General features: G+C 31.5%; 3 protein-coding genes across 4 annotated transcripts in view; 1 reads left to right on the top strand and 2 right to left on the bottom strand.

Annotated features, from left to right (window-relative positions):
- LOC103570745 (CCR4-NOT transcription complex subunit 6-like) overlaps positions 1–14,446 on the top strand; it is a 255,890-nt gene that overhangs the window by 213,227 nt on the left and 28,217 nt on the right. The window lies entirely within an intron of this gene.
- Positions 6,303–9,864, bottom strand: LOC103570740 (neprilysin). The gene is made up of 17 exons (XM_008548581.2): positions 9,778–9,864; positions 9,550–9,710; positions 9,321–9,482; positions 9,169–9,252; positions 8,904–9,103; positions 8,652–8,852; positions 8,494–8,580; positions 8,293–8,434; positions 8,111–8,228; positions 7,742–8,009; positions 7,573–7,676; positions 7,444–7,502; positions 7,320–7,371; positions 7,175–7,242; positions 6,955–7,106; positions 6,723–6,893; positions 6,303–6,641 (listed from the first exon to the last, which is right to left on the bottom strand). Exons 1-17 carry the CDS (start codon positions 9,795–9,797, stop codon positions 6,381–6,383), a joined length of 2,310 nt encoding a protein of 769 aa, XP_008546803.1. The 5' UTR covers positions 9,798–9,864; the 3' UTR covers positions 6,303–6,380.
- LOC103570741 (neprilysin-11) lies at positions 10,191–14,039 on the bottom strand. Its single transcript, XM_008548580.3, has 17 exons — positions 13,981–14,039; positions 13,758–13,912; positions 13,334–13,495; positions 13,183–13,266; positions 12,919–13,118; positions 12,647–12,847; positions 12,481–12,576; positions 12,282–12,423; positions 12,097–12,214; positions 11,692–11,959; positions 11,517–11,620; positions 11,392–11,453; positions 11,268–11,319; positions 11,109–11,176; positions 10,886–11,034; positions 10,641–10,811; positions 10,191–10,561 (listed from the first exon to the last, which is right to left on the bottom strand). Exons 1-17 carry the CDS (start codon positions 13,998–14,000, stop codon positions 10,385–10,387), a joined length of 2,229 nt encoding a protein of 742 aa, XP_008546802.1. The 5' UTR covers positions 14,001–14,039; the 3' UTR covers positions 10,191–10,384.

Below are 14,446 nucleotides of genomic sequence, written 5' to 3'. Positions count from 1 at the left end.
GTCGAGTGAAAGAGTTCGTTGCAGGTTCATCGTTTTGTGTACAGCAATCTATAAAAATCAATTTCAAACAAATCGAATATGTTTCAAATCAAAAACAAAAAAAGTTAATTACATCATTCAGAGCTTTTTCAAATTCAACCAACTCTTCGGCGTCTTTTCTAATCGTTTCGTCGGATATATTTGCTTGGGTATGTTTGATAAACATCTTGGCTATTTGGGTCACAAAATCGATGTAACCATCATATTTATTGTTGCGAAAATCTCGAAATGAGAATTCGGAATGGCCAACCTGTGGACCATTAGCTGGTTTAATCTGAAAAATACATTAGCTGGCATTAATTTAATCATCAATCGAAAGGTTGGTCAAATAGATATAATAGAATACCATTAGAACGTCTTCTGTATTCTGACCAAAGCCGGGTGGGTTAAAGTTATAGAAGACATAGGAACCTCCGATTTGGAAAAAATATTGTTCAACTCTTTGCCATGTATTTTCTACAGGGTCCCACTCATCGGGGTCCATAACCATTGGCCAGCCACCTCCATGCATTAAAATCGATTCCAATGGCCTCAATCCATATTTATTAATACTTTCTGTTAAATTATTTGATTTTAAAAAGACGCCTGTGAAAATTTAATTTTCCTTACCTAAATCCATACACGAGTGATACCATTTCTTAGCTTGCCTTAGTGGTAAAATATCATTCGAATCCACTTCTGTTTCTATTATTTCTATTAATAAAACCAATAATTCAATAATAGATTTAAAAAAAAACTGAGATAAAATAATGTTATCAATTACAAACCTTTGATTCTCTGAAAAACGACAGTCTGGAATAATTGGATGCGGCTCCAAGAAGGTAAATAAGATGGAATATTGTCTTCCGCACTCCACCCACCGCAAGTGTATTCATAAAAATCATCACACGGGTCAGCAGACTTATTTAAACTCCTCAGTAATTCGTCGGCTACAATAATTACATTGATCAATGATCCGTAGCTGATAAATATTGATTGTAAATAAAATATTTACCTATTTGTTGGCAATCATCAGTACGACAAACCTCAACTTTATCAACACTACCGTCGGTTTCATTATTAAAATGCCCGTTCAGTTGATCTAATTCCAGCGCCACTGCTTTATTTAGCAGTATTATAAACGGAATAAATACAAATTTTAACGAAATCATATTCAGTAAATAATAAATTCAAAAATCCTTTCGATTTACACGAGTCTGTTTCACCACCGTTGTATTTATAGTCCATATTTATCTAAATAGGAATTTAATGTTGTCTATCAGCTTGAATTATTCCGCACAAACAAACGGATATCCGTGTTTTGAACTACATATTGCATTATTATTATTATTATCATCATATTATTATTATTATTATTACTATTAATACTATCATCGTTTAATTATTTCTAAATGCATATCTATTTATAATTTCTTGAATAATTATCTTTTTGAAAAGTTTTCAATGCTTTTAATAGTTTATTGAATACCGAACGAAATTCATAATTGAATTTAAAATCTTTCTGTTGTTACTTCCTTAATAATTCAATTACTTTTATAGAAAGAACAAGAATATAAAGGAATATCTTGGTTATTTAAATAAAACATAAAATATTAAATGATAATTATATATTTTATTTCTGGAAAATCGTACAAAGTTCAAAAATTTACACAGATAGTTATAAAAGTGAGTTTTCACCATCGGCGAGGCCAGTGTTTCCGTTTACGCAGTTTAGATTTCCTGTTTGACATTCGCTTTGTTTCAGTTGACCAAATGGTGCATTTATTTTCTGGATTCATAGGACTTCCTTTTGGACAATTAAACTCTTTGGCAAAATCTTCGGTATTTGACACCGAGCCAATAACTCTTAAACGATTTGGACTATGGGAATCCCCTTCAAAATTTTCTTCAGTAGTTTCTGGTGTCGCTACCTCGCACCAAGCCTGGAAATAAACGCTTATTACTTTACTGCGAAAAGATAAATTTATTTATGAAGACTTACAGCCGCGAACGAAATAAAGAACATTTGATTGTCAGTAAAATTTTCGAAACCCGGCAGTTTGTTATCTGGACCTTCTTGTTCGAAGGTTTTCAGATAAGCTTCAAATACCGACTGAATTCCAGTTACATCAGCAATATTTTCAGCTCGCGTTCTTACGCCAAAGCTATTGCCCTTATAATTGAATAAATATCTCAATAATCCTTCATAGAAAGGTTCCGTCTCTCCAGCTAAATCATTGTATTGGTCAAGAAAACATTCAGCCCGTTTGTAATACAATGACAGCATCTGTTGAGATATTTCAGTATCGCTTCCATTATCTCCGAATTTTATTCCTACAATTGATTATTAATTATATATATTATGCAAAGCTTACGAATAATTTTATGTTAATCGAAATAATTCAAAATTACCTTCGTCATCAAATCCATGTCCCATTTCATGCCCGATTCCCGTTCCCTGCATTCCATAATTAACATTTCTATAAATAGACATTTTTTAAAATTATTATCAATTAAATTTCCATCAACTTTTCATTGTTTCGGTTAATTTTATTACCTGGGTAACTGGGATGTGAACAGCGGAGGCTGGAAATTAGCCGCCGGCAATTCTATTTTATAAATAATCATCAATTAACAAAACTCATTTAATTTTCAGTTTTTTTTTTTTTTATAGATTTTTTTTTCCTTACCTATAATGTTTTCTTCTGTAGTATAAAACGCATTGACAATAGTCGGATCGATTTCATATCTAAAAGTTAAAATTTATCTTTATTAAAATTTTTTTTATAAATTAAAATTTTCCTTACGTACTCAGGATCAGCAGGGTCTGCTTCAGGATTTACTGCATTGTAATATTCTTTTTTTTTTTCGTATTTTTTGTAACTCAATATGTTATCAAAAAAATGAGACCCGATCAGTAACTTAAATGTAAATATAATTAATTAATTATTGCAATTTATGAGCATGAAAATTATTAATTCCATTATTTTTCAAGTACCCCTTTGTAAGAATTAACAACAGCTGTCCTGTTTCTGTACCACTCTGGGAACCCAATAAATACTTTCATAGAATTTAGCTTTTTCTTGGATAGTCGTTTTGATTCTTCGTCCATCCAACTCGTTCTCTCTATAAGTTCTTCAAGTTCCTTACGAATGTTTTCCGTCATTTCATGTACCTGAATTAAAAAAGTTCATCTATTACCCATCTTATGAATTAATGAAACCCATAGCTGCCGAGTTTGCCGCCGAATTTTAAAACAAATAGGAGAGAGTGGGGCAAAATGGATCTATTTATATTACATATAAGCCCTAATTTCTTAAAAGGCCTCTTTGTCCGACTCTCCCCTACATGAACTTGAGTTGAAAATAATATTTTTTCTTACAGATTTGTCAATATCTTCAGTGTAAAATTTTTCAACAAACGCATAAGCAGACGCACGTATCATTTTCATTTCCTCAGTACACTCGAGCCAACTAAAAAATATAAATTTTTAGTAAATACGGACTTAAATTAGGAATCAAAATTCAAACTTCAGCAAATTACCGCGGTTTCTTTTCACTGGCTTTGTAGACAGTGTCTTCTAATTTACTTTTTAAACTTTTCATTTCTTTGGTTGTGTACTGAAGCATATCCCTAACAAAGGCCCAGTGTATGTAATTAACTGAAAAAATTGATAGCTAAGTAGTCAAAGTAATTAACAGTAAAGCGACAAATAAATTACCTATCGTTCTTTTGGGAGTTTCGTTGAGCAATTTAGTTAACTGAACATAATAACTTGGAGTCGCGATGGTAATCATCATACTCTCATTAATTTTATGATCAATCAATCCAAAAATTCCATTAAATATATCTTGAAAATTAATCTGGCAAATCAAAAATTTGATATTCAAAATTTCCATTTAAATTATTAAATAAATAAAACTAAATACTTTTTTAAAATCGGTGTCTAGTTCCGCGATCTCTTGATCGTATTGCTCCAAAAAGTCTCCAATGCTCATTTCGTCGTACTCGTCATCAAGCTGAAGATATTTATGCAAAAGATTATTTGAATTCGTGACTAAAAAAAGTGATTAAGAATTGTACAAACTTCACGCAGAGCCAATTCAAATTTGATTAAATTTTTTATGTCCTTTTGAATAGTTGCTTTTGAAATTCGGGCGCTGTTGTGTTTCACGAATGCATTGACTACCCCTTTGATGAAATTAGCATAAGCTTTGATTTCGTCTTCTAAGTATACATCGTATTCAGTATCCACCAAAAATTTCGACTTTAACTTGAGCTAAAAAATTTAAAATAATTTATTCAATCCTGATTTGGACCTGAGTAATTTAATTTTTACCTTCCTAGCTTCTTCAGTAGAGTCGTCAGACACCAGATCAATAGAGTGAAAATTATAATTTCCAGTGATGTCAAAGTAATAATGTTCAATTCGTTCCCAGGAGTGTTCATTTTCGTCCCATTCCTCGGCGTCAATAATCATCGGCCAGCCTCCAACTTGCATCAGAATTGATTCTATCGGTTTCAACCCTCGTTTTTCAAGCGTGTCTGTAAATAAATTTTCAAATGATTAATTCAAAAAAAATTTTGACCAAAGCCACTCCAATACCTGTATCCATACAAGAGCGATACCATTTTTTTGCCTGCCGCACTGGCAAAATGTCATCTGGCTCAGGGTTCGTTTCCAAAATTTCTAAAGTACCAAAAACTCATTTAAAATTGTTAAGGTATTAGCTTAGTTTTAAAATTATCATTTAAAATTTTGTAAAATTTGATATATCAGTAAATGATGATAAGAAAAAAATCAAATTAAATTTTTGAATAGCTACAGAGAAAATAAATTCGATGAAAGCTGTGATTTCTCATGTAGCTCAATATTAAATGTATAAAAATCAAAATTTTACTGGTTCTCTGTAGCTTTTAAAAAATCTTATTGGGTCTTTTTTATAGCATAATTTACATATACATCAAATTTCATGGAATTCTGAATAGTAATTCTAAAATTGACAGTACTTAGACTTTTGTAATGCATTCATTAATTAGTTACCTTTAATTCGAGTGAATACAATTAACTGGTACTGCTGGAAAACACTCCAACTAGTTTCCCAATAAGGAATAATCGCCAGATTATTCCATCCTCCGCAAACGTATTCATAAAAATCATCGCAGGGATCGACGGATTTGTTCATACCTTCCAAAAAATCTTTGGCTGTCCAATTAATAGAATCCCAATTAAAATGGCTTAAAAAAATATATATACTAAATACAAAAACAAACCAATTATTTTGCATTCGGTCGTTTCACAAACAGCCGGTTTTTTTTCATCATTTCCTTCCGCATAAAACAGCCATCGATTCAACCCTGAATCCTCGTAACTGCCAGATGCATTCTTGTAAAATGCTGCGTTCAAAACCAGAAACCTATCAAAGATTTTTAATTTATAAATTCACATAAATTAATAAATATAATATTGATATAATAAGAGAAGCAATACGTACAAAATTAATTTTGATATCATTATTACTGTTCGCTAATATAATTTGTTAGCAACTAACAACGATTGATCAAATTTTCTATTTTAATAACCCAGGATACGGAAGCGACTTGAGTAATTTTTGATAATAATTATATCACTTTGCAACATATGCTTCCGTATAAAAAAATTAATGATATAAAAATTATCATAATCAATAAATGAAGTGCAGGCAGATTTTATTTTGATAAAAAAAAATATTATTAATTAAATCGTCGGACAAAAAAAGTTTACACACGGACGTCCACCCGGAAATACTCAGAATAGCTTCCTAGGATGTCAAAACGTCGACATCTAATGAAAACTCGATTTGCGAAAATCGGATCGAAACCAATAACTTTCCTTTTTTTGAAAATTTAAAATTTTCATAGCGGGAAGTTTAAAATGATTTCTACAACAAATTGCTTTTATTCAGATAATCGTTGCCTCTCAAGCAATTCCTAATGAACAATCAATTTACCCATAATTTTTTATTAAAAATAATGAATTATAAAAAAATACTTTTTACACGTTGGTGTGCTACTTGTTGAAACACGGAAGGTCTAGCCCAAAATCATATCACTCTGCAAATGATGCTTCCTCATAAATGATTAATTTTATAAAAATTATCATAATCAATTGAAAAAATGCAGGTGGATATGATCTTGACTAAGAAAAGTCTCATTAATTAAATTAATCGTTAAATATAAAATAAAAAAATTATTTAGTGTTCAAAGGACGGGATTGGAAAAAAAATCAATTCAAGTAATAAATTGTCATATTTTTAAATTTGTATTTTAAAATCATAATTCAACATATTCATAAATCAAAAATTAAATTGTTGATAATATTTTCACCAATTAAGAACCCAGGGATGATGTTTTTTGTGCTTGCGACCGCGATTGACTTTTTTGGACGCAGTATGTTCCTCAATACTTTTCCAAATATTGCATTTATTATCGGGATTCATCGGGCTGTCTTTCGGGCAATTGAAAGCACGAGCAAATTCATCGCTATTTGAAACTGCGCCAAGTACTCTTAAATCCATCGGACTGTGTTCATCTCGTTCCTTTAGTTCTTTCGCATACTGGTCCGTAGATGCTGTGCACCATAACTGTTTACGAGCATAAATAAAGTTTAAGTAAAAAATATTATTTTTTTAACTCAGTCATCCGAAGAATAAAAATCGACATACGGATCCAAATCCGATGAAGAACATCTGGTCGTTAGAATACTTTTCAAAACCAGGTAGTGTTCTATCAGAGCCGTCGTTCTCTATCAATCTCTTCCAGGCCTTGTAAACTGCTTGCAACCCTGTGGTATCTGCCATATTTTCTCCTTGAGTCTTACGTCCTGGACTCCCTTTCTTTAAAAATTAAAATAATTAATTTTTTAAATTTATTTATATAAATAACTTAAATAAATACTCCATATCCTGGTGTAGTTCCGTCGTATTCAGGCTCTGTGGCCCCAAGGTAGTTATTAAATTGATCAATGAAACATTCCGCGCGTTTGTAATACATGTCCATCATTTGCTCAGATATTGTAAAGTTGTCTTCCTCTAGCCCTATTTTCAACCCTGTTAAATAATTACTTATTTTAAAAGTTTTATGGATTTACTTTTATATAGTTTGCATAAAAAACTACCGTCAACGTCATAGGCGTGTCCTATTTCATGCCCGATCACGGCCCCAATCATTCCGTAGTTGACGTTACTAAGTAATAATTGTAATCATTATTTTTATTATTTTAACAAATTTTTTAACTGTAAAATATTATTTTTAATACTGACTGGGGAAGATTCACAGTAAAGAATGGAGGCTGCAAATCGGCAGCAGGAAGAACTAGAAATTTAGAAATCATATAATTAATGAAAAAGGTAAAGAATTGTGTTGATTTTCATAACTCAATCTTACCCATGAGATTAGCATAAGGATCATAGTATGCATTAACTACAAGCGGATCGACTTCTTCACTAAAAAAGAAAATGATAATAGTAAAAATAATTAAAAACAATAATAAGTCATATATAAATTCAATTTTACTCTTCGATAGGTATTTCATTCGCCAGTGACTTGCGTAATTTTTCTCTGATTTCATATTTTTTGTAACTCAGTACGTTATCAAAATGGTCGACACCGATAACCAGCTAAAAATATTTATTGCATGTTAATATTAATTTATTAATTTATAAAGCTAAATTTAAAATTTTACCCCTTTGTAGGAATTGAGAACGTGGGTACTGTTTTTATACCAGTCAGGCGTGCCTACAAATAGTCCCATCTTTTCTAGCTTGTCCGTTGCTATTTTTTTAGTCGCGTCATCTAGCCAATTTGATTTTTCAATCTGCAATTTCATTTCATCGCTTATATGGCCGACCATAGTTCTAACGTTAGTGTCAACTTCTTTGGAAAAATATTTTTCAGCAAATGCGTATGCAGTTGCTTTGACCATTTTCATCTCTTTCGTACATTCGATCCACCTAAAAAATATTATTTGCATTGAAAAGTCTCAAAAAATTCTATATCAACGCTCGCACATTTCTACAAGCTTCAAAAATAAATATTGCATGGAAATAGATACCGTGGTTCTCGTTCTTTGACTCCAAACTCGTTTTCCATTAACGTAAAAAATATATCACGCATTTTCTCAGTCGTCGCCGCGAGGATATCACTTACGAAATGCCAGTGAATATAATTAACTAGAATTAGTAAACCAAAAACTTGTTAGATCATTACATGGATTTACGTAAATGAATTTTTTACCTATAGTTCGCTTAGGAGTTTCATTCAGTAATTCATTTAATTGAACAAAATACCCCATACTATCTGCCGTTAAATCAGAAAATTCTTTTACGTCATGATTTACCATTTCCAATAATTGATTCATTAATTTTTTCACATTAATCTGCATCGGATTAATATTTTAGTTAATAAATTCATAAGTAAAATAATAATTTAACATACTTTGTTGCCTTTATCAACTGTTTTTTTGTCATACCACTCTTGAAACTCTTCGAAAGTCATTTCAGGTTCGTCGTCATATTTTGGAATCTTGTAATAAAATGATTCAAATAAATAATGGTCAATAAATATTTTTTTTTTATCTTTAAAATAAATATTACCATGGCTAATTGTTTTTCAAACTCGATCAAATCGCGGACATCTTTCTCAATCATTTTATGGGAAATATTTGCGCTGTTGTGTTCAACAAACATTTGGATTACGGACGAAATGAAATCCTTGTAATTTTCATATTCTTCTCCTTCATAATTTTGAAATTTAAACGGAAGTTTATTGAGAAGTGGAAGATCGCCTTTCTCCATCTACAAAATAAATTATTGAGAATCCACATAAAACATCAAAATTTAAATTACCTCGACCGTGGAATCTCTGTACCAAAGAGGCGCGAATTTGTAAAATACATAAGAGCCAGTGATTTGAAAATAATGCTGCTCGATTCGCTGCCACGAATGCTCACTTTCATCCCATTCTTCAGCGTCAATAGTCATCGGCCAGCCTCCAACTTGCATCAAAATTGATTCTATCGGTTTTAACCCTCTTTTCTCAAGTGCCTCTATAAATAAATTTTCAAATTATCCATTAAAAAAAATACCTGACCAAATAACATTTATTACCTACCTGTATTCATACAAGAGCGATACCATTTTTTGGCCTGTCTCACTGGTAAAATATCATTTCGCTCAGGTTTCGTTTCCAAAATTGCTAATAAACACAAAATTTACTTACAACTTTTCATAAAAGAATAACTAGTTGTAAATTATTGTAAATACCTTTCAAACGATGATAAACCATTTGTTGAAACATGTAAGGTCTACCCCATACAGGAGTATAAGGAGGAATAGGATGATTTTTTTTCCATGATCCGCATGCGAATTCATAAAAGTTTTCACATGGATCTACTGATTCATTTACTCCCCGCAAAAGTTCTTTAGCTAAAGGAAGAAATTAAAATGTTATCCTGAGAGTAATATTAATGAATAATTAATTTTAAAAACATACCAAGAGCTTCGCAGTCGTCGGTATCACAAACAGTTGATTTTTCATCATCTAGTTCATTATTTTCAATATCAAAAAGCCACTCAAGACCTTCAATGCCACTATCATGGTGTTTCTTCCTTGAGCTGATGATCTTCCCGAATGTGCTGGCCGTTAGGAAAAACCTGGGTAAAAATTAATACGATACCTAGAATTGCACTAATAATTATTATAATGTATAGAAATACTCACAGGATTATTTTGAAGTTCATTTTTTGTGCGTTTTAGTTTTCAACGACAACTAATGAATGCGTCTGATAGTAAAGACATTGGATATTTAAACTAGTTTACAGGATGGACATGAAATGGTGTCTCATGATTAAATCTATTGCGCATCCGTAATGATTATTTTATTCATTTCCGCAGATGCGATCGCTTAACTGTTTTGAAAATTGGTTCAAGACCAAAAGTTCAATTTTTTTTTTAATACGCTAGTGGACGGATACGCCATGAGCTGTTATTGATAATAATTATATCACTGTGCAACATATGCTTCCGTATAAATAAGTAATTTTATAAATAAGTTGTGGCTACGAAATGTCAGAAAAGAGAATTTCATTAATTTATGATAATATAAAGGATGGGATTCAAAATTTAAAAAATAATTGAAGCAATATACTTTTTTTATTCAAATATAAGAATACATATATTTAAAAAACATCGTTCAACGTATATCGTATGTATAAATGTAATATTTCAATCAATGATAATCTCTTGACCAATAAAAATCCCAGGGATGATGTTTCTTGTTCCTGAGTCCTCGATTGGCTTTTTCGAGCTCAGTATGTGCCTCAATATTTTACCAAATATTACATTTCTTTTCCGGGTTCATCCGGGTGCCTTTCGGACAATTGAAAGCACGAGCAAACTCCTCGCTATTTGAAATTGCGCCAAGTACTCTTAAATCCGCGGGACTGTGTTCATCTTGTTCCCTTAATGCTTCCGCATACTCTGCCGTAGATTCTGTGCACCACAGCTGTTTACAAGCATAAATAGTTTAATTAAAACATGTTATTTTTTTAACACAATCAGCCAAAGATTAAAAATCAACGTACGGCTCCGAATCCAATGAAGAACATTTGTTCGTCGGAATAGTTTTCAAAACCTGGTAGTCTACTTTCAGGACCTTTCGATTCTATCATTCTCTTCCAGGCATCGTAAACTGCGTTCAACCCTGTCGTGTCTGCCATATTTTCTCCTTGAGTCTGACGACTTAGTTTTTTTCCCTTTGTAAGTTTAAATTATTTAATTAAATAAATTTTTTATAAAATCAAAATAAATTAATTAAATAAATCAATACTTGGTCTTCGGAATTAGTTCCGTCATTAGAACCCGGCTCCTTAAAGTACTCTTTGAATTGCTCGATGAAACATCCCGCGCGTTGATCATACTTGTCCATTATCTCCTTAGGAAGTTCAAGCTTTTGTTGTTCTAGACCTATTTTCAACCCTGTTAAAAAAATTTTTATTATAAAAATATCATTCAATTTATTTTTTAAATATATAATTTCCATTTTTAAATACCGTTAACGTCATAGGCGTGTCCTAATTCATGTCCAATCACTGCTCCAATCATTCCGTAGTTAACGTTACTAGATAATAATAATAATTATTATTTTTTATTAACCCCGTAAATTTTTTTTTTCCATAAAATATAATTGTTATATAGTTTCCAATACTAACTTGGGAAGACTTGAAGTGAAAAATGGGGGCTGCAGATCGGCAACAGGTACAACTAGAAATTTTAAATTTCTAAAATAAATGTAAATATTCGAGGCTAATGTTTGTTTTCATGATTTAATCTTACCCATAGTATTAGAGTAAGGATCATAGTATGCATTAACTTCAAGTATGTTTACGTCCGATTCACTAAAAAAAAAAAAAATTTCAATGGTAGAAATTATTTAAGATCATAAGTTAATTAAATATTACCCTGCATCGGGTGCTAGGCCGGCCAATGCATTGCGTAGTTTTTCTCTCATTTCATATTTTTTATAACTGAGTATATTATCAAAGTGATTGTTGCTGATAACAAGCTAAAAATATTTATCACGCGTTAGTATTTATTCTAATTATTTATTAATAAAGTTAAATAAAAAAGTTTTACCCCTTTGTAGGAATTGAGAACGTATGTTCTGTTTTTGTACCATTCAGGAGTGCCCACAAATAGTCCCATATCGTCTATTTTGTCGGTAACTATTTTTTTAGTACCATCATCCAGCCAATCTGATCTTTGAATCTGTATTTTCATTTCCTCGCCTACATGGTCGACCATACTTCTGACATTAGTGTCAACGTCTTTAGAAAAATATTTCTGAGCAAATGCGTATCCGGTTGCTTTGAGCATTTTTATTTCTTTTGCACACTCGACTGAGCTAAAAAAAAATTGTTTATTAAAAAGTCGGAAAAAAAGTTGTTATCAAAGCTTGCATTTGCTCCACGCGCCAAAAGCTCGCGCGGCCAACGTCACGCAAATCATAAAACAATTAATATTGCATAGAATAATTCATACCGTGGCTCTCTTTCCGAGACTCCAAACTGTTTGTTCATTAAGACAAAAAATACATCCCGCATTTCTTCGACCGTTGCCGCAAGCATATCACTTATAAAATTCCAGTGGATATAATTTACTGAAATTAATAAATTAACAATAAGTAATAATCATCAATAGATAATTTAGATAAATTTATTAGTTACTTATAGTTCGCTTGGGAGTGTTGTTCATTATTAGCTGCAGTTTAACAAAATACTCCATACTGGGAATTGATAAGTACTTGACACTTTCTGGGTCATGATTTACTGTTTCCAATAATCTTCTGATTAATTTCTTCACCCTAACCTGCGGAAGAAATATTTTAATCTACGAATTCCTAAATAAAATAATAACTGGTCTTACTTTGTTGCCTTGATCGATTGTATTTTCATCGTACCAAGCTTGAAACTCATCTAAAGTCTTGACACTCTCGGCATCTTCACTATCGCTTTCTGAAAGCTAGTAAAAAAATTATTTTAATAAATAATGACCTATAAATATTTTTTTTAATTACTTAAATCAATTTTACCAAATTCAATTGTTTTTCAAACTCAATCATATCGCTGACATCCTTGAAAATATCATCAAGAGTAATATTTGCGCTATTGTGTGCAACAAAAAGTAGAGCTACAGCCGAAATGAACTCCCTGTAATTTTCATATTCTTCTCCTGCATAATTTTTAAATTCAAATGGAAGTTTATTGGCGAGTGGAAGATCGCCTTTCTCCACCTGTATAGATAATTATTGAGAATCCACATAAAATAGTAAAACATTTATAATTAAATTTATAATAAAATTACTTTAATCACGGAAGTGTTGGAATAATCAGGCGTAAATTTGTAAAATACATAGGAGCCAGTTATTTGGAAATAGTGTTGCTCAATTCGCTGCCACGGATGCTCGGTTTCGTCCCATTCTTCGGCGTCAATAGTCATCGGCCAGCCTCCAACTTGCATCAGAACAGACTCTATTGGATCTAAGCCTCGTTTTTCGAGTGTCTCTGTAAACAAATTTTTGAATTATCGATCAGAAATGAAGTTGACCAAAAGCAGTTCATTACTTACCTGTATCCATGCAAGCGCGATACCATTTTTTGGCCTGTCTCAATGGCAAAATATCGTCCGGCTCAGGAGTTGTTTCCAGAATTCCTAATAAATGCAAAATTCACTTATTACTTTTTATAAAGAATAATAAATTATGATTTATGATAAATACCTTTCAAACGATCATAAACCAATTGTTGAAACAACAAAAGTCTACTAAACGTAGCCATAGAAGGGGGAATAGGATGAATTTTTTTAAATGATCCGCATGTGTATTCATAGAAATTCTCACATGGATCTGCTGATTTGTTCATTCCGCCCGAAAGATCTTTAGCTGAAGAAAAAAATTAAATTATACTAAATTTTTCTCATGAGTATTCTACAGAGTAAAAAATGGGGAGAGAATTCAGAGGGAATATGAATTTTACTTCGTTTCGCATTCATTCCAATCCGATCTGGAGTTTTAATTTTAAGATAAACTTTCTCTCAGAGTGAAGTTTACTTTGGAGAAATTACAATAAATATCAAATTTGAACCGCGTTTACTTTGAAAATTTGTTAGACAGTAAGAATTATTAATGAATCATAAATACGAACCGATAAGTATGCAGTCGGGAGTATTACAAACACTAATTTCTCTGACATCAATAGTATCTTGTGCAGCATCTAAAAACCACCTAGCATCTTCATTGCCATCGTGACTTTCCCATGGGCTTATGTTATTCCCAAAAGTACTGGCCGTTAGGAAAAACCTGCAACAAAATTTATTACGTTTCATAGAAACGCAGAAATAAATTTTATTATGCCTAAAAATACTTACAGTATGATTTTGAACTTCATTTTGACTTTGCGTTTCCGTTTTCAGCGAAGACTAATGAGTGATCTGACGAAATTGACACATTATCTATTTATATTATTTTGCTGGATGTTTGTGAGACCGCGGTCTCCGATTACAATATTTTTTTCCGCACTTGTTATGATCATTGTGTAATCATCTCGTACAATGTTCACACTTGTATCACTTAAAATATAGGTTAATAGTAAATAATAGCAAGGCTATGACATAATTATATAACTCGGAGCTTGCAAAAATTGATAAAAATTTATTTTTAATTAATATTTAACCAACTGACCTAAAATATTATTTTCAATAAAATAGTGGATGCTGTCTACTAATACCTGTCTTACACACATCATCACTTAAAATATTGCTCAATGGGAAATAATTACACAACTCAGAACATGCGGAAATTAATAAAAATATATTTTTAACCAACATGAGTAAT

The sequence above is a fragment of the Microplitis demolitor genome, chromosome 5, assembly GCF_026212275.2.
Source record: "Microplitis demolitor isolate Queensland-Clemson2020A chromosome 5, iyMicDemo2.1a, whole genome shotgun sequence".
Taxonomy (NCBI): domain Eukaryota; kingdom Metazoa; phylum Arthropoda; class Insecta; order Hymenoptera; family Braconidae; genus Microplitis; species Microplitis demolitor.
This window is presented reverse-complemented; position numbering and strand designations above follow the sequence as displayed.